The following is a 22,109-nucleotide window of genomic DNA, read 5'->3' on the forward strand; positions in this document are numbered from 1 at the left end:
CCGCTCCCGCCGGATGTGCGTCACCAGCTCGGCGCTCAGCCGCCCGCGGCCGTAACTAGATCGAAACAAAACAAGCCGCCGAGGCTGTGGCAGCGGCGGCGGCGCCGGCGCCGGGACGGGGGAGGGGCGCGGCGGAACCGGAACCGACTTGACGCCGGAACCGGAACCGAGAGCGGGTTGCCAGGGCCCGAAGAGGGCTGGCGGCGGCGGCGGCCTCTCTCGGTGAGTAGGACTGGCGGCTACTCGCCTGCCTGGCCGCAGCAGGAGGCCGCGACGCGAGCCCCGGGCCGCCTGTTCAAGGTCACAGGCAGTGCCAGCCTCGGCTCTGAGCGTCGCGTCGTGCCCGATGCACCGATGCAGGCAGGGCCGTTATGCTACGCCGGTAGCCGATCTCCCGTCTTGGACAGGCCTGGCGGCGAGCGAGGACTGCTTCTAGAGGAGGTGCTGGCGAGCACCTCCTGCTTCTAGAGGAGGTGCTGGCGAGGGTTTGGAAGCTGGAGCTGGGTCTCCGCCCAGTCCGGGCACTGTTTAGTGGTCCCTAACCCCGCGCGGCCTTACCAGGCTGCTTTGCGTCTCTGGGTAGCCCCTTTCTCGCCTCGATTTCCCAGGGGAATGGGGAGACACCACCTTCTCCCGGAGCTTGGGTACTCGGTGGTGGAGGGTGTCCGCTTCTTGGTTCAGGACCTGTCGTCATTAGAGACCCAGTGCACCAGCCCCATGTCCGACCCATGTTGTATCTGCCCGCTCACGCAACTTAGGGAACAGACTATTCACTATGTGCTCTACCACTCTACTGTAAGGCTGGGCTTGGGCTGCCAGGGGTCCTGGCCTCTGGTTCATCCCTTCCTTTATCTCAGTTTTAAGAACTTTATTTTGGGTGGAGAAACGGCCCAGAATCCTGTGGGAAACTGGATAGAAGGTCTATGGCTCAGAGCTGATGTGAGTGGACCTGGGAATAAAGAGGTTATGATGCTTCATCCTCAAACTAAATGTCTGCTCTGCTTTGGCTCTGGGGCAGGGTTGCTGCTGAAGGCCTAATGCGAAACTGGGTATCCTTTTTTTTTTTTTTTAAAGATTTATTTATTTATTCATACAGAACTGGGGTACAGGCCAGAGATGCGGAGGGTGAGAGGATTCACCAGAGACAGAGTGGGGAGCAGAACAGGCAGATCGACGAAGTACACTGCTGAGGGGAGCAGCGGGCGGGTCAGGAGAGGTCATGTGGTCACCTACGGGGCAGGCGGGAATCGAACTCATGCGGAAGCGGCTTTAGATTCTCAGTGCTGTGCTTTAACCCGCTGCGCCACCAGGGAGGGCCTGGGTATCCTTTTAATGAGCTTTTGTAGGCCTCTCTCTGGGACAGCAGCTGGAGAGAGGAATCTTTCTTAGGATGTAGGAAGAAAAAAAGCAGGCGGTGCACAGAAGCAGGTTCAGAACAGGGTAGGGCCTGGCAGGTGGGGTGCCTTAACCTTGCCGGGACAGCGGTAGCACCTGAGCGGGGCATGTTGTCAGCCATAGAGTCTGGTCCTCCTGCTGCTTGATTGTCTCCTCCTTTCCTGCCTTCTTCCTCTACCTCCTACTTCTCGGGTGGTGACTAAGCAGCCAGTGAGAGTGAGGGAAAAGTGAGCACCCTGCTCAGAGTGCCAGCCCTGTGGGCTGGAGCCATGGCTTCTCTCCAGATTGGTGGAGGAGCCTAGGCCCAGGCCATAGCTGCCTTGATCTGGCACCTTAATGAGCCTCCCATCTTTGTGGGTCTGTATGGCAGACATCTGGAAGCCTTGGCCAGAGAGCTTGCTGCTATTTGCATTATTTATTCCCCCTTCAGAATAGTCTTAAGTGCACCCAGGCTACATTAGAGGGTGGAGAGATAGTTCCTTGTAGGATTAGGAGTATCCTGACTGTAGCCAAGGAGAAAATTGTTGCAAATTGTTGGTAGTGATCACTGGTTCCTTCTCATTAGGCTTTTGGTTCCTTGCTGGAGAATTTGGCCACAAAGAGTTGCCAAGATAGCTGGGCCAGGAAGAAAGCGCCGTAGCCCTGACCCAGACGCCGTTGCCGACCCCAGGGCACTCTGGCTGTCGACCAAGCGGCTCAAGATGTCTGGCGGGGCCACTGCCACAGGCCCAAGGAGAGGGCCCCCAGGACTGGAGGAGGCCACCAGTAAGAAGAAGCAGAAGGATCGAGCAAACCAGGAGAGCAAGGATGGAGATCCTAGGAAAGGTGGCAGTGACATTCCCAGAGTGGTTGTAGCCTTCTCGCTTCCTGTTGAATATACAGATTGGGGACTAAGAGTTGACTTTTTTGCTGTTCTTTGTTTTTGGTGATGAGAGAAGAAGCCATGGCGGGCTGGGTAGAGCCTCAGCTTTGAGGTCTGGGTATATGGCTGAAATCCTGAAGATAGTATGTGCTTCCCCATCATTTTCTTTTTTGTTTCCCCCTTTGTTATCAGGATCAGCATCTACTCCTCGGGAGGAGCAGACCAAAGAGGGTGAGTGGTACATAGACATTTTGGGTGCTACAATGCCAGGGCAGAAGAATGTGTCCTGGAGTATTGCGTCCATTTGAATGGCTTCATTAGGGCTGGTACTTGCTTACTCCCATTAGGAGTTCATAAGACCCTCGTATTCTCTTTGACAATCCCCCTACAGAGTTGTTGTTTGACTGGAGTCAGAACGCAGACGAGGTGATTGTCAAATTGCGTGTGGGAGTGGGCCCCTTGCGGCTGGAGGAGGTGGATGCGGCTTTCACGGACACAGACTGTGTAGTGCGGCTTCCAGGTGTGTCCTTTTACTCAGAGCCTAAGCAGTCTGTTTGAATCTTCTGTTAACCTTCCCCGAGCTCACTGCCCTACTCTTGTCTCCAGATGGTCGGCAGTGGAGTGGTGTATTTTATGCTGAGATAGAAAGTCCTTGCGCCAAAGTGCAGGCCCACAAAGGCAGCCTACTGCATCTGGCACTGCCTAAGAAAGTACCTCTGCTCACATGGCCCTCTCTCTTGGTAAGTTCCAAAGCAGGAGAGGGTAGGGGCTACCCAGTGTAGTTGACAGGACCTGACTTTTGTTATCTTTGACAGAAGAAACCTCTAGGGTCTCAGGAGTTGGTGCCAGGGCTGTGCCAAGAGAATGGGCAGGAGCTGTCCCCCGGTGGCCTGGAGCCAGGCCCCGAGCCTCGCCGAGTTAAGCAGGAGGCCCGGAACCAAAAGCGGGCCCAGGGCCGTGGTGAGGTAGGCGTGGGGGCTGGCCCTGGGGCCCAGGCAGGGCCCAGCGCCAAGAGGGCTGTGCATCTCTGCAGAGGGCCAGGAGGGGAAGGGTCCAGAGATGGTCCTGGACCCCGGGGTGATGCCTCTCCTTTCCTGGCTGAATCAGCCACTCAGGTGAGAGTGGGTTGCCTGTTTGGAAGTTGGGAGGTAGGGAGAGGGTGAGGCCAGAAATGGGTATGGGAGCATTTGCTAGACCTAGGAGTGATTTTGCCCATAATCTTGCCATGAATAGGCTGAGGCTGAGGAGCAGCACCGGGTACCACCGCTAAACCCCCAAACTTGCCTTCTTGGCTCAGAGGAGAATCTAGCACTTTTGGTAGGCGAGAAGGCAGAGTCTCCCAGGAATGACCTAGTCTCTCCAACCATGGCTCGGAGCAGAGACTCTGAGAAAGGTGACCGTTCCAAAGAAGAGATGGCAGTGACAGCGGATGCTGCAACCTTGGTGGACGGTAAAGGTGGGGCTGGGCTGGGTAGGCAGAGCCCTAGCTTGGGTTGGTAGGCGGGGAGGGGCTAGAATAGCAACAGGCTGGAACCTGTCCTGGTTGGCACTGAACTGTGGTCTCAACGTAGAGCCTGAGTCCATGGTGAACCTGGCATTTGTCAAGAATGACTCGTATGAGAAGGGGCCGGACTCAGTGGTGGTGCACGTGTATGTGAAGGAGATCTGCAGGGATGCCTCTCGAGTGCTGTTCCGTGAGCAGGACTTCACGCTTATCTTCCAGACCAGGTGGGTGGGTGGGCAGGTGGGGCAGAGAGTGTGCTTTATGCAGAACAGCATGTCTCATGCTCTCTCTCCTGCCCCTCTTCCTGTCCTGCTTCTGCTCTGCCTTGGCAGGGATGGAAACTTCCTGAGACTGCACCCAGGCTGTGGGCCTCACACCATCTTCCGTTGGCAGGTGAAGCTCAGGTGGGTGGTGCCCAGCCTTACTACTCTGCCCGTGTCGCCCTGTGCGCCATCTCCTTGGCCCATTTAGCCTGATACCCACTCCACCTAAGTTCCTGAGATCAGGCTCTTCTTGCAGGAATTTAATTGAGCCAGAGCAGTGCACCTTCTGTTTCACGGCCTCTCGCATTGATATCTGCCTCCGTAAGCGACAGAGTCAGCGCTGGGGGGGCCTGGAGGCCCCAGCTGCACAAGGTCTGCAACACGAGCTCCCTTCATTGCCTAACCTGTGAGACCCCCCCTCCTTGCTACATGCTGCTAACCACCAGCCCCCTCATTCCCCCTTTTTAAGGTGCAGTGGGTGGTGCAAAGGTTGCCGTGCCGACAGGCCCAACCCCTCTGGATTCAACTCCACCAGGGGGTGCTCCCCACCCCTTGGCAGGCCAGGAAGAAGCCCGAGCTGTGGAGAAAGAGAAACCCAAGGCTTGTTCTGAGGACACAGGGCTGGACGGTGTGGTGGCCCGCAACCCCATGGAGCATGTAGCCCCAAAGCCAGAGCCACACCTGGCCTCGGTAAGAATCTAGGATGGGGAGGGCCAGGGTTGGAGGGCAAAGAGCCTCTTGGGCTGCTTTTCATGGCCCTTCTTGCTCCCACAGCCAAAGCCCACATGCATGGTGCCTCCAATGCCCCACAGCCCTGTGAGTGGAGACAGCGTGGAGGAAGAGGAGGAGGAAGAGAAGAAGGTGTGTCTGCCCGGCTTCACTGGCCTTGTCAATCTAGGCAACACGTGCTTCATGAACAGTGTAATTCAGTCTCTGTCCAACACTCGGGAGCTCCGGGACTTCTTCCATGGTAAGAACAAAACCTAGCGCCCAGGCTGTGGGTAGAAGGAGTGACTCCTTTCTTATACCTCTACTTGGCTGCTGTCCCTAGACCGCTCCTTTGAGGCTGAGATCAACTATAACAACCCACTGGGGACTGGTGGGCGCCTGGCCATTGGCTTTGCTGTGTTGCTCCGGGCGCTGTGGAAGGGAACTCACCATGCCTTCCAGCCTTCCAAGTTAAAGGTGATCTCTGGTGAACTCCCATCCTTGGCTAGAGAGGGTGGGGAGCTGGGTGCACAGTGGGCGTTGGGGTTCCATGCCCACACCTCGGCTCCTGTCTCCAGACCATTGTGGCAAGCAAGGCCAGCCAGTTCACAGGCTATGCACAGCACGACGCCCAGGAGTTCATGGCTTTTCTGCTAGACGGGCTGCACGAGGATCTGAATCGCATCCAGAACAAGCCCTACACAGAGACTGTGGATTCAGATGGGCGACCTGATGAGGTCAGGGTTGGAGGCAGGGCGGGGCATGCCTCATGCACATCCTAGGCCCCAGGTCTCTTCAGTCCTCACCACTTTGCCCCTTAGGTGGTAGCTGAGGAAGCATGGCAGCGGCACAAGATGAGGAATGACTCTTTCATCGTGGACCTGTTTCAGGGCCAGTACAAATCGAAACTGGTGTGCCCTGTGTGTGCCAAGGTATGATGTGCTCCCCTGAAAAGAGGCCCTCCAGCTTGAGCAGTAGCCTGTTGAGATTGGGGTCAGGTGCGTGCATCTTAGGTGCTTCAGGCCAAGGAAGCTGATGGGAGCTCTTGGGCTCCTATGTGTGCCCTACAGGTCAGGCTAGGTAGACTTCTTGGCTGAGGCCAAAGTGAGGGTTGGGTTCAAAGACAGCTGTTAGTTGAGGCTGGGGTTTGGATAAGATTGGAGGCATGTGGGGCACAAGTAAGGGCAAATTGAAAAAATGATTAGGGTGAGCGGGGCAACAAGTGTAAGAAAGGAGGATTGTTCTCTCCTGGTGGCACAGTTTGTCAAGCCTGGGAGTTTCTGGTTGACTGATGTCTGAGAACCATTTGAGGGCCCGGACTGGGGGCTCTGGGGATTGCCCCCTACTCCCTTGGGGCCACCCAGTGCCACCTCTGCATTTGCAGGTCTCCATCACTTTTGACCCATTCCTGTACTTGCCGGTGCCCTTGCCACAAAAGCAAAAGGTTCTCCCCATCTTCTATTTCGCCCGGGAGCCCCACAGCAAGCCCATTAAGGTGAGGAGTAACTCCCTTCTTCTGGGTTACCCCTAACACCTTGGTCCATCTTCCCCATGGACTCTATCCTTGTCATCACAGTTCCTGGTGAGCATCAGCAAGGAGAACTCTACTGCAAGCGAGGTATTGGACTCTCTCTCTCAGAGTGTCCACGTGAAACCTGAGAACCTACGTCTGGCTGAGGTATGTCTGTCCTTCCCCCAGGCTCTGTGCATGCTGACACTTGAGTGTACTCATGGCATGCGGACACGTGCAGTTACTGGTATCTGTGCACTGCACATGAATGTGTGTGTGGCCGCACAAGAGCAGGTAGTGCTCTTGATTGAGACATGGTCGAAAACTGGGATTTGGGCTGTGCACTGGAGATGCCTCAGGTCCTAGCTTTTGTCACGTTTTACTGCCCCCTTTGTTGATGGTTCCCAACGGCTTTTCCCTCTTAACTAGGAATTTGAGAAGCAGGGCTATCTTTCCACTAGGTATGGGTCCTCCTTCCACCCTGATCCCTAGATCTGTGTGTAGTTCTTGAACACAGGTTACCTGCTTTCGCCTGGTGATTCCCTTTTTCTTCAGCGGGGGGTGGGGGAACGGAGTTTGGCCCTGATAACTGTGTCATAGTTTCATCAGGGCCTCATTGGTTGGTAACAGTGTAGAGAACTGCTGTGGTTGACGCCTGCCCTTGTGGCCACATGCAGCAGGCTCTTTGTTCTGAGGCAGGTGCCAGCAGAAGTACATGTTTCTTTTGCGTCACAATCCCTACTGCTGCCCCCACAGATGCAAAATCAGGACCAAATTGTCTTGTGCTCTGGGGCAGGACCAGGGAAGGGGCTTCACATAAGGTCTGTGTTCTCTGTCCCCAGGTGATTAAGAATCGCTTCCACCGAGTGTTCCTGCCCTCCCACTCACTGGACACTGTGTCCCCTTCCGACATGCTTCTCTGTTTTGAGCTGCTATCCCCAGAGCTGGCTAAAGAGCGAGTGGTGGTACTAGAGGTACAACAGGTGAGTGGCCAACCTGATAGCATCAGGCCAAGGTGGGCAGCAGAGGGGGCATTCCTACCCGACCTGGCCTCGCTGAGTCACATGACCCCCCTAGCGCCCCCAGGTACCCAGTGTCCCCATCTCCAAGTGTGCGGCCTGCCAGCGGAAGCAGCAGTCAGAAGATGAGAAGTTGAAACGCTGTACCCGGTGCTACCGTGTGGGCTACTGCAACCAGTGAGGACACCCCTGGTCTCCCTTGTCCCTCCTGTCCACTTGCCACCCTAACTCCCTTCTTGGCGGGACTCAGAAAAGCACTTTTTAAAAAAAATAATAGATTATTTTTATATCATTTTGTGCATTCTTTCATCTCATTTGTAATCCCCGTGGGCTTCCCATCACCAAATCACCCGTGTGCCATCACTGTAGTCCAGTGCACTCCCTCCCAACACCCCCCATTTTTGATCCCATTTCCCACTCCACCCCCGTAAAATGTCTCTGGTATATAGTTGCTCATTATTATTATTATTTTCTCCCCTGGTCCTTTATACTCATGCTACGAGTGAAACCATCTGGTATTTTTCCTTTTCTTTCTGGCTTGTTTCACTAAGCATGATCCCTTCCAGCTCCATCCATGTTGCTGCAAAAGGCATGAAAACACTTTTACTTTTTAAGATCTTCTTTTTAATGCATGCGCACAGGAACTAGGGTGTAAGCCAGAGGTGTGTGTGGGTGTGTGAGGATTCACCAGAGACAGACTGGGGAGCAGAACAAGCGGATTGACTGAAATACACTGCTGAGGGGAGCAGCGGGCGAGGCCAGAGAGGTCTGCTGTGCCATGTGGGTCAGCTCGGTAGTTAGGGGTCAAATTCAGGGTATAGTGACTGGTGATAGCTTGATAGTGCTGAGACTTTTAACTCCTGTGCCACCAGGGAGGCCCAAGACACTTAACGTTTTAACCTCTCCATTTGCCATCCTGTTCTACCAGCCCCTGGGAGAGGATTGTAAGACTTAGCTCCTAGTTTCTGAAACGTGAGGCTAGCCCCCAATTTAGCATCGTAGACGGTGGAGCTTACCTTCTTTTCCCACTAGGCTCTGCCAGAAAACCCACTGGCCTGATCACAAGGGCCTCTGCCGACCTGAGAATATTGGCTACCCCTTCCTGGTCAGTGTACCTGCTTCACGCCTCACTTATGCCCGACTTGCTCAACTGCTAGAGGGTTATGCCCGGTAAGTGCCCAGTGATGGGGTTATGGTGGGGTAGTTGTGGAAGAGGTGCTGGACAGGCTGATCAAGGTTCTTACTTGTCTTACTGCCTGTTGCCAGGTACTCTGTGAGCGTTTTCCAGCCACCTTTCCAGCCAGGCCGCATGGCATTGGAGTCCCAGGGACCTGGCTGTTCCACGCTGCTCTCCACTAGCTCCCTAGATGCTGGAGATGGTGAGAGGGACTCCGTTCAACCACCTGAGCTCCAATTGGCGAACACAGTGGCTGAGGGGGACACAGGGGTCCTCCGGGCGTGGGCAGCCTCTGATCGGGGCCCTCTGCCCAGCACGAGTGGAGTTTCTCCTGAGATACTGGACAGTGGGTCTGCTGAAGTTGGGTCTTTGCCTGCTGGTGAGAGGATGTCTCGTCCTGAAGGTAAGACTGAGGTGAAAGGCTCTAGGAGCTAGGGTAAGGGAGGTTGCGGGAAGCTTCTTTTGGCCCCTGTCAGTAGGGGAGCTCTGACTATCATGTTCTCTCACAGCTGCTGTGCCTGGGTACCAGCACCCATGTGAAGCCATGAATGCCCACACACCCCAGTTCTTCATTTATAAAATTGATGCATCTAATAGAGAACAGCGACTAGAGGACAAAGGTGTCTGAGACTGTGGGTGGGAGTCACAGAGTGGGCTGGACTGACTGCTTACCACAGCTTCATGATCCCTCTTCCTGCCCATTTCTAGGAGATACTCCATTGGAGCTGGGTGATGAATGTAGCCTGGCTCTAGTCTGGCGGAATAATGAGCGCCTGCAGGAATTTGTGTTGGTCGCCTCCAAGGAACTGGAATGTGCCGAGGATCCCGGCTCTGCTGGTGAGGCTGCACGTGCCGGCCACTTCACCCTGGACCAGTGCCTAAACCTCTTCACGAGGCCTGAGGTGCTGGCTCCTGAGGAGGCCTGGTAAGAACAGGGCAGCAGGCAGATAGCCGGACAGGGTGTGGTGCAGATGTGCTGGTCCTGACCCTACCTCCATGCCTCCTCAGGTACTGCCCACAGTGCAAACAACACCGTGAGGCTTCCAAGCAACTGTTGCTGTGGCGTCTGCCAAATGTGCTCATTGTGCAGCTCAAGCGCTTCTCTTTTCGTAGTTTCATCTGGCGGGACAAGATTAATGACTTGGTGGAGTTCCCTGTCCGGTGAGCATTAGGCCCTGGTGACTGAAAGCAGACTGTGGGTGCAGGGTAGGTATTCTGGGCACCTGCTAACTGTCTCACCTCTGGGACCACAGAAACCTGGACCTGAGCAAATTCTGCATCGGTCAGAAAGAGGAGCAGCTGCCCAGCTACGACCTGTACGCGGTCATCAACCACTATGGAGGCATGATTGGTGGCCACTACACCGCCTGTGCACGCCTGCCCAATGATCGCAGCAGCCAGCGCAGTGACGTGGGTGAGGGCACGCACAGCCAGCAGGATAGGTGGTAGGGGTGGTGGTGCAGGTGATGTTCACACTCTTCCCACCTTGCTGTAGGCTGGCGCTTGTTTGACGACAGCACGGTGACCACAGTAGACGAGAGCCAGGTCGTGACGCGCTATGCCTATGTACTCTTCTACCGCCGGCGGAACTCTCCTGTGGAGAGGCCCCCCCGGGCAGGTCACTCTGAGCATCACCCAGACCTAGGCCCTGCAGCCGAGGCTGCTGCCAGCCAGGTGAGGCATGGGGGAGGCTTTACAGGCAAGGGGGACCCAGCTCACAGATGGGAGGAGGCTGGGCACAACTTCCATTCCTCTAGCTGAAGACCCTTCCAGTCTTGGATGTGAGTCACAGGCATGATTCCCTTCCATTAAAATTTTAGCTAGAAGGATCGTCATGCTATCGGGACACTTGCAGAGGTGTGCGCACACCAGTATGTTGCTATTAGCATGCACACGTAGGCATCCACTTGGCACAGGCAAAGCAACTGCTCTGACCTTTTCTGGGTACAATGCCAGAACCCTATACCTGACAATCTCCAGGTTTTCTGTGTGCACTTGCACACGCCGGCCCATAGACCCTCATGTGTGATTGTCTGTGTTCTGGTGTGAGTTCAGAGGCAGGGCTATCCTGGCTGGCCGTGGCCCAGCGTGGCTGTTACTTTCTGTAAGGTAAGCATCTGTCCCTGCTGTCTTCTGTCTTTTTTACTGACATGGGTATTACAGGCCTGATCCTGGGGTGCACCTGCATTTCTGTTCTGGAGTGGTTTCTTGGAGCTTTCGTCCCTCCTCTATGCTCAGATTCAGGGAAATTCCTGCAGAAGCCAGTAGTCAGATTGTGGACATGGGTGGGAGTCAGCCAGGGTGTTATTTTGGGGTTGGCGAGCTCTATCTTCCATGAGCCAGTCCCCTCTGGGATTCCTGGGCTAAAAAAAAAAAAATGACCCACTAATTGGGAACCTACATACGTGTTGAGAATCTTTTTGAGATCAAAGTCCTGTCAAGATTTGCCTACTTTTGTGCCCTCAGTCTAAATCACCCTGTGAATGGCCCAGTTGGCTCCCACCTGCTCACCTCTGCTATTTGAACTGGGATGTAGGGGATTAGTGCCAGTCACTTTGGGTGGACTGTCATGGCCAGGAGTCTTTGGGACACAGGGTACCCTCTCCTACCCCCTTACCCCTACCCCCAGGTAATAATGGCCGTTTCCACACATCATAGGCTTCCCAGATTTGGCAGGAGCTGGAGGCAGAGGAGGAGCCAATACCTGAGGGGCCTGGGCCCCTGGGTCCCTGGGGGCCTCAAGACTGGGTGGGCCCTCCACCACGTGGCCCAACTACACCAGATGAGGGCTGTCTCCGGTACTTTGTTCTGGGCACCGTGGCAGCTTTGGTGGCCCTCGTACTCAACGTGTTCTATCCTCTGGTATCCCAGAGTCGCTGGAGATGAGCTCACCTGCTATGAGCTGGCCCACCTGCCTGCTCAACAGGCCCATTCCTGCCTCGGTGGTGGGGACCAGTTCCGGCCTTGGGCCTGAGTGTGTGCATCGTGGGGAGAGCGTGGGGACTGTGGCCCCTGCAGGGGTAGAGCATTTTAATATGTTTTCCATCCAGCTGTCTGTCCACTCATCCTGCTGCTCTGACCCTTGCCCTGGGGCTTAGCCCTGCCCAGGCAGCTTTCTGTATTTAAAGTGTTAATAAAGCGAGACTGTTCAGGCCCGATCTTGTCTCTCTGTCTCAATGCCCCTGCTGTCTGCGCCTTGGGGCCCTCCCTTGGGTGCCAGGGCTCCAAGCCAGCACCCCCGGGATGCCAGGCGGCATATTGGGCAGCCCCCAACCCCTGTCCTCATATTCTGTTGCAGGGACTAGGCCCTGGCCAGGCTCCCGAGGTGACCCCCACGAGGACAGCCCCTGAACGCTTCGCCCCCCCTGTGGACCGCCCAGCCCCTACCTACAGCAACATGGAGGAGGTCGATTAGCAGGTCCCTTGTTGGTGGGGGAATTGGGTTTGGGGAATCCCCACAGAGGGCCAGCTTTTTGCCGCTTCTTCTCTAACCTAGAGGACACTGGCTTCATCAATGGGAGACTTGGGGGGTGTGACTTGGGGGTGGGAACTTTGCAGGTTGGACCCTCCTTTCACCTTGACCCCTCACCCAGTGAGCCTTGGCTCCTTCAGCCACTCCTAGTGCTGCGTGATTTGAGTCTCAGTTGTACCTTCAATTCTTTCTGACTTGCATTATAAACGTTATAATTTTATTCTAAAAATTGTAATTTTTTTTTTTTTTGCATTTTGGAGGTGATTGCTGCTGTTTAAATATATTTTAAAAATAAATGATAAATAAGCAGATTTAGTGACTGTGCTGCACCAGGTGCTGAGGCCACCTCCCCATTCCCATCATCTGGTGTGTGTGTGTGTGCTGGTATATGAAAGACCTTGGGGATGCTCCAGTCTGAGGATATTGTGATGTCCCCAGCCCCATTAGTCCTTTGATACCGCTGGTTTTGGTCTCAAAACCAGTGGGTTGTGGCTGGCATTGTAGTCAATATTTCACACCCAAGGAGGAACACCCCTCTTCTGAGGCTTTAGAAGCTGACAGCATGGGATAAAATGTGCAGGCACTGAAGTAGTCTGGGGCTGACAGACAGCTGGTCAGGTAGGTCTTGAGGTATGGAAAGCATTTTCCTTTTTTCAGGTCTTTGCTGTCATTTGAGGGACCCATCTGGGTCTCTCAGTGAACAAAGCAGGAAAAAATTACAGTGGGGACATGAGACCCTGTCCAAAAGGAGGACATGACAAGAGGGCCAGAATTAATCTTGCCTGGCTTCCTGTAGGAGGGAAAGTGTGGGGTTCTGTCAGTCATTTCTTCCCTTCAGAGTCCCTGAGACCTTGGCCCCTGGCAGCTGCCTTAGTCTCTTCACTCACAGTGCATCCACAAGCGTATGACATCCTCAGAGCTCCTGTGACACATAAAATGAGGGCGTATCTGAGTGGCCTTTACATCTCTTGGTGGATAATGCAGTCCCCTCTTCTTTCCAACTTCAGGGCGTAGAGCTTTCTCCACTGGAGAAAGGTGAGGGACAAAGGTACTCTTTGAGATAAACTAGAAAGGCAGGCAGGGTGTGCAGAGTTGTCTTGGCAACCCTGTAGGTCTATCCCAGTCTCTTAGCCTGTGGGGCCAGTCTTACAAGAAGCTCAGCATGAAGGTCCCTCTAGTACCCCTCAGTCTTGCCTGCAATTAGATAGGGATGATGATGAGCAGAGGGAACTTCTGGGGAAGTTAGCCTGACCAATTTTGACTTCTTCCTATAGGGATAGCAACAGAGGAGCCAAGTGGGATGGTTGGCTGAACAGAGGGGCCTATAGAACTGGATGGGGCCTTGCAGAAATAGTGGAATTACCAAACTGGGTGCTGGTGCTGGCGGCTATGATGCTAGTTCTGGCCACCCCTGACTGCAGCAGCAAGGCTGCTGCTGAGCTTGCTACATAGAAGAAAGGCACTGTGGACTCTCTTGCCTCTGTGCTCACTGTTATCTTGTACCACAGGTACATATCCATGGTCCTGTCCTGGCTGCTGGGCCTTGCCTCTTGCCATCCCACAGTGGGGCTTTGCTGGCTGACGCCTGCCTCTTCTCCTTGGCCATCTTTTTCTTGATTTCCCTAAAAGAATATGCCAAGGGCTCTTGCAAACAAGTCACAGGTCAGACTCCAGACTATGTCCATACAATTTGATGGTTCTGCTCTGTCACAGGGCTTCAGAGGACTTAGCTGGCCTGCCACTGCCGCTAGTGGCATCTTGATAGCTGTAGTAGGGCTACTGGCTCATCCTGTGACAGTGGAGCCACAGGGTAGACATCATGAGGGAACCAGCAAAGGGGATAAAGACCCTGACCCCACCAGTGGGCCATCACCAGGTATGCAATGATGGTAGTTACATAATGAATCTTGTGGCATCAGAGCTGTGGCAGTGACAGTGCTTTGCTTATCACAAGCATCCTCATGGCAGGCCAGGCAGCTACAGCCGTGGATTCAGCACAGGGCTCGCGGAGGATCAGGCTGGAGCCAAGGAACCACAGGGAAGTGAAAAGACCCAAGGCACAGGACCAGACAGATGCAGCGTACGTGGCTCTGGGAAGAATCTGGCACATGGTCACTTATGTACCACCCAGATGTGACCCCAGAAGTGGAACTTAGTAGGATATGAAAAACAAAGCAGGACACACTATATAAATAGGGACTGCCAGCAGGATCTTGTCTAATCCCTGGAGGCCCAGAAATATTTATGGTACTAAGGCTTCCAAGAATCTGTGTTCTAATCTCAAATTTGGGACTCTCCTCAACATCTCACCGCCAATAACTCTTAATTTCATAAAGAAAACAGTTTGTATGTTATTTTAGCATGATGATTCTCTGTGGGTCCTGAAAATCCAGTGAGAGACTATGGGGAGAACCCCAAACACATGAGGGTCTATTTCCTCTAGCTCAGCCTGTCCCAACTTTAATATTTTGCAAAAAAACCTGTAGGAAGGCCCGCCCTGATGGCACAGTGGGTTAAAGTGCTGCACTCTGAAGCCACTGCAACAAGAGTTCAATCCCTGGCAAGGGAGGTGACCCACATAGTGCGGCAGACCTCTCCTGACCCACCCACTTCTCCCCCTCAACAGTGTCTTTCAGTAGTTCTGCCTGTTCTGCTCCCCACTCTGTCTCTGGTGAAGCCTCTTACCCCCTTTACCTCTAGCCTGTACCCCAGTTCTTTTATGCATAAATAAATGAATTTTAAAAATTAAAAAAGCCTGCAGATTTCATGACTGGCAAGGTAAAGTGTGTCAAGAGATTTTAAATTCAGTAATCATAGAAATAATGCGAAGTCTCCCCTGATCCAAATCCCTACCGCTATTGGCCAGGTGTGTCTAGATGGATGCTCCCGAAGAGCCAGACTTAGGGACTCCTGCGTGCGTGCGCACACACACACTGCCAGCGTCCTCTCAACACTTTGTCAAGGGGTTAGAATCTTGATTTCCCGGCCTTCATTTCGCTCAACTGTTTCCATGACAACTCCACGCTGTAACAGCAGAAACACCAGACTCCTTTGATCCAAAACAAAGCTGGGAAGTCTCGAGACTTTCAGGACTAAAGGAAAAATGTCCGAGAGCAAAAGGCCACGCCCGCGTCTACCTCCTAGCCTCGGTGCCGAAAGCCTTCCACACCCGTGGAAATCATCCCTAATCCCCTACCGCGCCTTAAATCTCCAGAAGCTACCGAGAACGCGCAGGCGGAAGTGAGGTGCCGGACAGGCTATTCGGCAGCACCAGTCCTTTAAATGGCGCCGACAGCCAGCGCGCCCCGCCCCCTCCTCCCAACGAAGAACACCATTGGTTCTTCCTGGCGGCTTCGCTCTTCTATTCGCCAGCGGACTAAGGCCAACGCGGAGATTGGCCCCAAAGTTTCCTTTCGTTTTCCGGTGTGCCCGTGATGGCGACTGTGGACTCTCTGTCGCTCTTCACTGGCCTCGGCCTGAGCGAGCACAAGGCCCGCGAGACGCTCAAGAACACGGCTCTGAGCGCCCAGCTGCGCGAGGCCGCCACCCAGGTGCGAGACCTCTGCCCCTGACCTTCGACCGTGCCCAGCGCCTCGCCGGGCCGGGCCCCAGCCCCGACCTGCCCACCTTGTTTCGCTCTTACCTTTCTCACTCTGCGTGGGGTTTGTCTCCTGACCTCTGTGACTCCAGGCGCATCAGACGCTGGGCTCCACCATAGACAAGGCTACCGGGACGCTGCTCTATGGCTTGGCCTCCCGACTCAGGGATCCCCGGCGCCTTTCTTTTCTCGTGAGCTACATAGCCAGTAAGAAGATCCACAGCGAGCTCCAGCTGAGCGGTGAGAGCCCCCCCTGCCTGTCCTGCCACTTCCACCTCCATTTCTTCCCTTCAGCCTGGACTCCCACCTACCCTTTCTGCCAAGACCCCTGGTGTCTCTCTAGATGCCTAGTCCTGCGCTCACCTGGAAACCAGGCACAGGTATAGAAGGGTCGTTTCTGGGAAGACTGACAGGAGCTGAGGTCTGCAGGAAGCCTCCCTCAGAACATTTCTTTCCTGTGCCCTCGGGCTTCTCTAGTATAAGGCTTAAGTCTTAAGGTTTAAGAAACTAAACTGTAATTGGGTTTTGTAAGATTCCAATCCTGTCTACTTCTGGGAGCTGAGATGCCACAAACTTACTGGCCCTCCTTTCTCAGCTGCCCTTGAGTATGTGCGAAGTCATCCCCTGGATCCCATCAACACTGTGGACTTTGAACAGGAATGTGGCGTGGGCATCATGGTGACCCCAGAGCAGATTGAGGAGGCTGTGAGTCCTTCCCCAGGCGCCTGCTGCTTCCTTAGTACTGACCCTGCAAAGGAGTGGCTGTATTTCTCCACCCAGGAAGACCCAGGGTGAGGGTGTGGATTCCTAGCACATTTCCTGACCACATGGTTTGACCTTCTGCAGGTGGAGGCTGCCATAAATCACCACAGGCCCCAGCTCCTGGTGGAGCGTTATCATTTTAACATGGGGTTGCTGATGGGTGAGTAGGGTTTGAGGCACTGAACTATGTCGTTTCCTCTGGTGATGATTTCTGGGCATGAATGAGAGGGAACTTGGGGTGGGGGGAAGTAGGAACACCAAGTGTTCTGGCTGGGCCCAGGCTCTGGTTCCTGAGTTAGCTAGGACTTTTTCTTGGGGAAGGGGTGGGTAGTGCCCTCCTTTGCCTTTCTGCAGCTCCTTGTGCCCATGTTCCTAGGAGAGGCTCGGGCTGTGCTCAAATGGGCAGATGGCAAAATGATCAAGCATGAAGTGGACATGCAGGTGGGCATCTTCTTGGGTTGAAGCATAGGGCCTAGCATCACTAAGATGGGGCATGGGGAAGGACCTGTTTTGACAGTGGAGAGTAGAGCCTGATAGGGCGGGTCCTCAGTGAAAAACTTGTCTCTGGGTTGTGTCTAACTGGGGGTGAGTTGTTTTACTTGAAACTCTGTTTCATCATCCAGTAAATAGGGGTGATGTGGCCTTCATCTCAGGTTGCTGGCTGGCATAGAATCACGAGTGGTGATGGATGAGGTAGATTGCTTATCTTGATGGTGGGTCCACAGCCACTGTACATGGCAGTTTTTTGTTGCCTAAGCCTGCATGGACCCGCAGGAGGAAAGAAGCCAGCAGAACCATGTGAAGAGCAGAGGTGGGTTGGTCTAGGTAGGTGTTTCAAGGTGGTGCTGGTAGATTGTCCAGAAAGTCCTCAGGAGGGCTGAGTCTCAACCAGTGAACCATAGGAAGAGAACAGTCCTATCCCAGATCTCATTTCTGCTCAGGTCCTCCACCTTCTGGGTCCCAAGACGGAGACTGATCTGGAGAAGAAGTCCAAGGTGGGGGCTGAGCATGGCCTGGGGCTGTGAGAATGGGGGCATGGGTGTGATTTCAGGCTGGGGAAGGAGTGTGTGATCCTAGTAATCCCAACACCCTACCTAGGAGAGACCCTGACCTTGAGCTTCTTTCAGGGGACAAAGGTGCGGCCAGAAGAAACAGACAGGAAGGCAACAAAAGATGTGGTAGAGAACGGTGAGAAGCTCCTGTTGCATTCAGCTCCCTGATTTCTGGGCTTTCCTTAGAGCTCAGTCCAGTCAGGCCATGCCATATTAAATACCCTGCCTTCTGCTGTATGACTAACTCCTGGTATCCTTCGTTTACTTTACCGAGAGACTGGCCTGGGCAACACTGGCTCTGTATCCCTTGTTTCTGAGGTTGGAGGAAGATCTGTTTGCTTTTGCTTCTGCTCTGCTCTGCTCTGCTCTGCTCTGTTGTAGGCTGTGGGTAGTAACAGGTACCCTCCTGAGCTGGTCACTGTTTTCAGAGGATAAATTTTCCTTAGTTTCTTCTCCACAGGTGAGGCTGTTGGCCAGACATTATCTCTGATGGAGCAGCTCCGAGGGGAGGCACTTAAGTTCCACAAGCCTGGTAAGCAGGCAGGGTGAAATGCTTTGGAGGACTGAATCTTAATAGCAATTCTAGCAGCCAGGCCCCTGAGATAGGGAGCCTGGGGCTGCAGCTTGGTCCTCAAATGTGTTCTGGTGCTGGCAGGTGAGAACTATAAGACTCCCGGCTATGTGACCACTCCACATACCATGGATCTACTAAAGCAGCACCTGGAGATCACTGGGGGACAGGTGAGTAGGAATAGTGCCATCAGCAATTGCCCGGGCTGCCTCCATACTGCGTTATCTCACTGATTACTGTAGCCTCCCTGGGAAGGGGCATCTGTTACTTTAGGATAATCTGAACTCTGGCCTAATTTCTCTACTCCCATTCCTTCAATCTCAGGTTCGTACCCGGTTTCCCCCAGAACCCAATGGAATCCTGCATATTGGACATGCCAAAGCCATCAATTTCAACTTCGGCTATGCCAAGGTGTGTGTACCTCCAAGGGATTTGGCAAGCAGGGTGGCTACTTATTGCTGCAAAGACTGCACATGAGAGAGGTGCCCCTGCCTTCCCTGCAGCTCCCATAATGTACCCAGAGTGGACAGAGGCCATGATGGGGAATGGTAGATGTGACAGATACCAAGAATACCCTGGGCTCCTAGGGAAAAACATCTGAGATGAGGCAGTGTGTTCAAATTTGGGGAAATTCTCATTGACGCCTCTCAGACTTAGGAAGAGGCTAGGGTGTCTGTGCTAATTTGTCTAACATATGACTTGTTTAGGGTATTTAGAAATAAATAATAAATGAACTTTTTGAGGGCATTTCCAGTTTTGACATGAGAGAGCTTTGAGAATGTCCCAGTTTGATGAGCTGGACTCTAGGAGTTCATGATGTGGGAGCTGACGGATACTGCAACTCTCCTAGGCCAATAATGGGATCTGTTTTCTGCGCTTTGATGATACCAACCCGGAGAAGGAGGAAGCAAAGTTCTTCACTGCCATTAGTGACATGGTGGCCTGGCTAGGTATGCGCTGGGCAAGGCCTGGGCAGAGCCAGTTATCATTGGGCTTCATTTAGGCTGGAGCCTGTCATTGGGTATCCCTGACTAGTGGCTAATACTGTATCTCATTCTGCTTCAGGTTACACACCTTACAAGGTGACATATGCCTCTGATTATTTTGACCAGCTGTATGCCTGGGCTGTGGAACTCATCCACAGGTGAGGCCAGAGCCATGATGTGGAGCCAGGCAGGCTGACCAGGAAACAAGCTGTGGTTGATGTTCATACCCTTTCCCCACAGGGGCCAGGCCTATGTGTGCCACCAGCGAGGAGAGGAGCTCAAAGGCCACAACCCGCCACCCTCACCTTGGAGAGACCGTCCTATAGAGGAGTCAGTGCTACTCTTTGAGGTAGGGTTGTGGACGAACAGCTGGGTGGGTGGGCCAGGGTGCTGAGGATAAGATGCCCCTGTGTTGAGAGACAGCCTGAGCCCTTGCTCCTCTCAGGCAATGCGCAAGGGCAAATTTGCGGAGGGTGAGGCCACACTGCGGATGAAGCTGGTGATGGAGGATGGCAAGATGGACCCTGTGGCCTATCGAGTCAAATATACACCACACCACCGCACAGGGGATACCTGGTGGGTGTGAGCGTGGGGTGGGGAGGTGGGACACAGGTAGGCCAGAACAGGGCTGGATGGTGGGAACTACTGTCTGTGCCCCACAGGTGCATCTACCCCACCTATGACTATACACACTGCCTCTGTGATTCCATCGAGCACATCACCCATTCACTTTGCACCAAGGAATTCCAGGCCCGGTGAGGGGGCTGGGCCTGCATGGTGGGTGGGACCAATGGTTCCCTGTGTTGGTTCTCTGGTCAAGATAACTGGTCCTGACTCTGTCATCCCACCCTAGACGCTCTTCCTACTTCTGGCTATGCAATACACTGGATGTCTATTGCCCCGTGCAATGGGAGTATGGTCGCCTCAACCTGCACTATGCTGTGGTCTCCAAGAGGAAGATTCTCCAGCTTGTGGCAGCTGGTGCTGTGCGGTAGGTGTGGCTATTTAGCTCACCAAAGACTGGTGGTACTAGTGCCATGTGTTGCCAAAGGAGTTCTTACCACATCTTTGCATACAGGGACTGGGACGACCCTCGGCTCTTCACACTCACAGCCCTACGGCGGCGTGGCTTCCCACCTGAGGCCATCAATAACTTCTGTGCTCGGGTATAGTCTTTCAGCCTAGGTACACAGCTATGGCCTAAGCATGGCAGTCTGTAGTTATGGCTGACTTTTCTGTTAGGTGGGGGTGACAGTGGCACAGACCACAATGGAGCCACATCTCCTTGAAGCCTGTGTGCGTGATGTGCTAAATGACACAGCTCCACGGGCCATGGCTGTGCTAGAGCCATTACAGGTCATCATCACCAACTTTCCTGCTGCCAAGGTAGGTCAGCCTTATCGTGTATGTGTGGGTGAATGCAGCTGGGCCTGGAGAGGGGAGGAGTGCCTCCCTCAGACACCCATCTTCTGCTATAGGCCTTGGACATCCAGGTGCCCAACTTTCCAGCTGATGAGACCAAGGGCTTCCATCAGGTTCCCTTTGGACCTACTGTCTTCATCGAGAGGACCGACTTCAAGGAGGTAAATGGGGGTGGAGGGCCCTGTGTGCTGCTAAGAACAGTCCTGAGGTCCTTACATCACTCCTACTTCAGTTCCTACTCCTTACATCTAGTTCCTACTTCAGACAGACGAACCCCTGCCAGACACAGGGGTGGGAGAGAAGCCTTTTGTACTTGTCTGACCCTTGAAACCTTTGTGTTCATTCATTTTTTCTACCTCTAGGAGCTAGAGCCAGGCTATAAGCGCCTGGCATGGGGCCAGCCTGTGGGCCTGAGACATACAGGCTATGTTGTCCAGCTGCAGAATGTGGTTAAGGTGAGAGTCGGCTGCATCCTTCCCACCAATACCTGCTAGGCTGAGGACTGGAGTGCAACCTGTAGTCTTGGTAGTGTTCCCTAGGTCTGATTGCAGGCCTTTGCCACTCAACTTCCAGGGCCCGAGTGGCTTTGTGGAGAGCCTGGAGGTGACCTGCAGACGTGCTGATGCTGGAGAAAAGCCCAAAGCCTTTATTCATTGGGTGTCACAACCTCTTAAGTGTGAGATTCGCCTCTATGAGCGACTGTAAGTATACAGAGTTTGGGTAGGAACAAGTTAAATATGGGCATTGTCTGTCTGGATTCTGACTTTCACTATGGCCACAGATTTCAGCACAAGAACCCTGAGGATCCTGCGGAGGTGCCTGGTGGATTCTTGACTGACCTGAACCCGGTATGCTCATGGGATATGGAGTGTGAGTGCAGTGAGTCCTTCTGACTGGATGGCCACCTAAGTTTCCTCCCTGCAGGTATCACTACAAGTGGTGGAGGCAGCATTAGTGGACTGTTCTGTAGCCTTGGCAAAGCCCTACGACAAGTTCCAGTTTGAGCGACTTGGCTACTTCTCCGTGGATCCAGACAGTTGTCAGGGACAGGTGATTGACTTTACCTGCCTGCATTCTACAGCAATGATTGGTGGCTGCCATGCACCGTGCCAAGCTCCTTGCCTACATTCCTGTAATTAACCCTTACCACTTGAGATGTAGTTGCTTTTCTGCTGATAAAGAAGCAAGCTCAGTGGTTAAGTCCGTGCACAAACTTTTGTACTGACCCTGCTGTTCTCACACTGCAATGTGCAGGGCAGGTTACAGAGATTATTTTTATCCTTATAAAATGGAAGCCCAGAGCCATCCAGTCCCTTACATAAGTCACAAAATTATTGTGAACTTGTTTCCTGACCCTCAGCTGCTCTGGAATGAGGAAGGAGTAGAAGCGAGGTGTCACTGTTGTGAGACCCTCTTGGGCCGCCTGACCAGCTACTGACTGGGTGGTCATTCTTCCCCTTCTGCCCTCCAGCTTGTCTTCAACCGGACTGTCACACTGAAGGAGGACCCAGGAAAAGTATGAGCTGGCAGCCCTATGGACCTACCTCATCCTCTTGGAGGCTAGTGGTACCCATACTCCATGTCAATAAAGAACAGCAAAATTGCCCTGGAGTCTGCGTTATGAGTCTGCCCTCCCAGACCTGTGGGCTTATAGACGTGGGGTTTGGAGGTGGTGGGAAGGTACACTGCACACACAGCAGTACTGACAACTTTGAACCCCTGGTACACTTCTTGGTGCTCAAGAGCAAGGGCCAGGCTGGGCCTGATAACATGCTGCCACCGCCGTCCTGGGACTCTCTTCCACCTGT

At 53.7% G+C, this 22,109-nt stretch overlaps 2 protein-coding genes across 14 annotated transcripts; both read left to right on the forward strand.

The window, feature by feature from the left end:
• Positions 1 to 80: 80 nt before the first annotated feature.
• USP19 (ubiquitin specific peptidase 19) lies at positions 81 to 12,193 on the forward strand. 13 transcript variants are annotated; one of them, XM_012720365.1, is made up of 27 exons: positions 81 to 222; positions 1,961 to 2,220; positions 2,450 to 2,488; positions 2,649 to 2,777; positions 2,864 to 2,997; positions 3,073 to 3,372; positions 3,491 to 3,713; positions 3,829 to 3,985; positions 4,094 to 4,165; positions 4,281 to 4,396; positions 4,494 to 4,714; positions 4,799 to 4,994; positions 5,076 to 5,209; positions 5,311 to 5,469; positions 5,554 to 5,664; positions 6,117 to 6,227; positions 6,309 to 6,410; positions 7,085 to 7,225; positions 7,320 to 7,438; positions 8,294 to 8,431; positions 8,528 to 8,841; positions 8,948 to 9,058; positions 9,147 to 9,363; positions 9,447 to 9,599; positions 9,692 to 9,852; positions 9,934 to 10,112; positions 11,097 to 11,596. In XM_012720365.1, the coding sequence occupies exons 2-27, from the start codon at positions 2,097 to 2,099 to the stop codon at positions 11,322 to 11,324; spliced, it is 4,089 nt and encodes a 1,362-aa protein (XP_012575819.1). In that variant the 5' UTR covers positions 81 to 222; positions 1,961 to 2,096; the 3' UTR covers positions 11,325 to 11,596. The 13 variants fall into 13 exon arrangements, with proteins under 13 accessions (XP_012575819.1, XP_012575821.1, XP_012575820.1 ...); XM_012720367.1 differs by lacking the exon at positions 11,097 to 11,596 and adding an exon at positions 11,737 to 12,193 and having other exon boundaries at positions 82 to 222; positions 3,491 to 3,707; positions 4,500 to 4,714; XM_012720366.1 differs by lacking the exon at positions 11,097 to 11,596 and adding an exon at positions 11,737 to 12,139 and having other exon boundaries at positions 82 to 222; positions 3,491 to 3,707.
• A 3,149-nt stretch (positions 12,194 to 15,342) lies between these two features.
• On the forward strand, positions 15,343 to 21,906 carry QARS (glutaminyl-tRNA synthetase). The gene is made up of 24 exons (XM_004676181.2): positions 15,343 to 15,461; positions 15,601 to 15,748; positions 16,104 to 16,213; positions 16,355 to 16,430; positions 16,647 to 16,711; positions 17,212 to 17,265; positions 17,398 to 17,458; positions 17,783 to 17,854; positions 17,978 to 18,063; positions 18,218 to 18,304; positions 18,744 to 18,843; positions 18,959 to 19,037; positions 19,120 to 19,228; positions 19,325 to 19,455; positions 19,542 to 19,634; positions 19,733 to 19,870; positions 19,958 to 20,045; positions 20,122 to 20,265; positions 20,358 to 20,462; positions 20,664 to 20,756; positions 20,875 to 21,002; positions 21,083 to 21,149; positions 21,226 to 21,351; positions 21,773 to 21,906. Exons 1-24 carry the CDS (start codon positions 15,345 to 15,347, stop codon positions 21,821 to 21,823), a joined length of 2,328 nt encoding a protein of 775 aa, XP_004676238.1. The 5' UTR covers positions 15,343 to 15,344; the 3' UTR covers positions 21,824 to 21,906.
• Positions 21,907 to 22,109: the final 203 nt, after the last annotated feature.

Source organism: Condylura cristata, unplaced genomic scaffold (assembly GCF_000260355.1).
Source record: "Condylura cristata isolate star-nosed mole 26May11 unplaced genomic scaffold, ConCri1.0 scaffold00004, whole genome shotgun sequence".
Classification (NCBI taxonomy): Eukaryota; Metazoa; Chordata; class Mammalia; order Eulipotyphla; family Talpidae; genus Condylura; species Condylura cristata.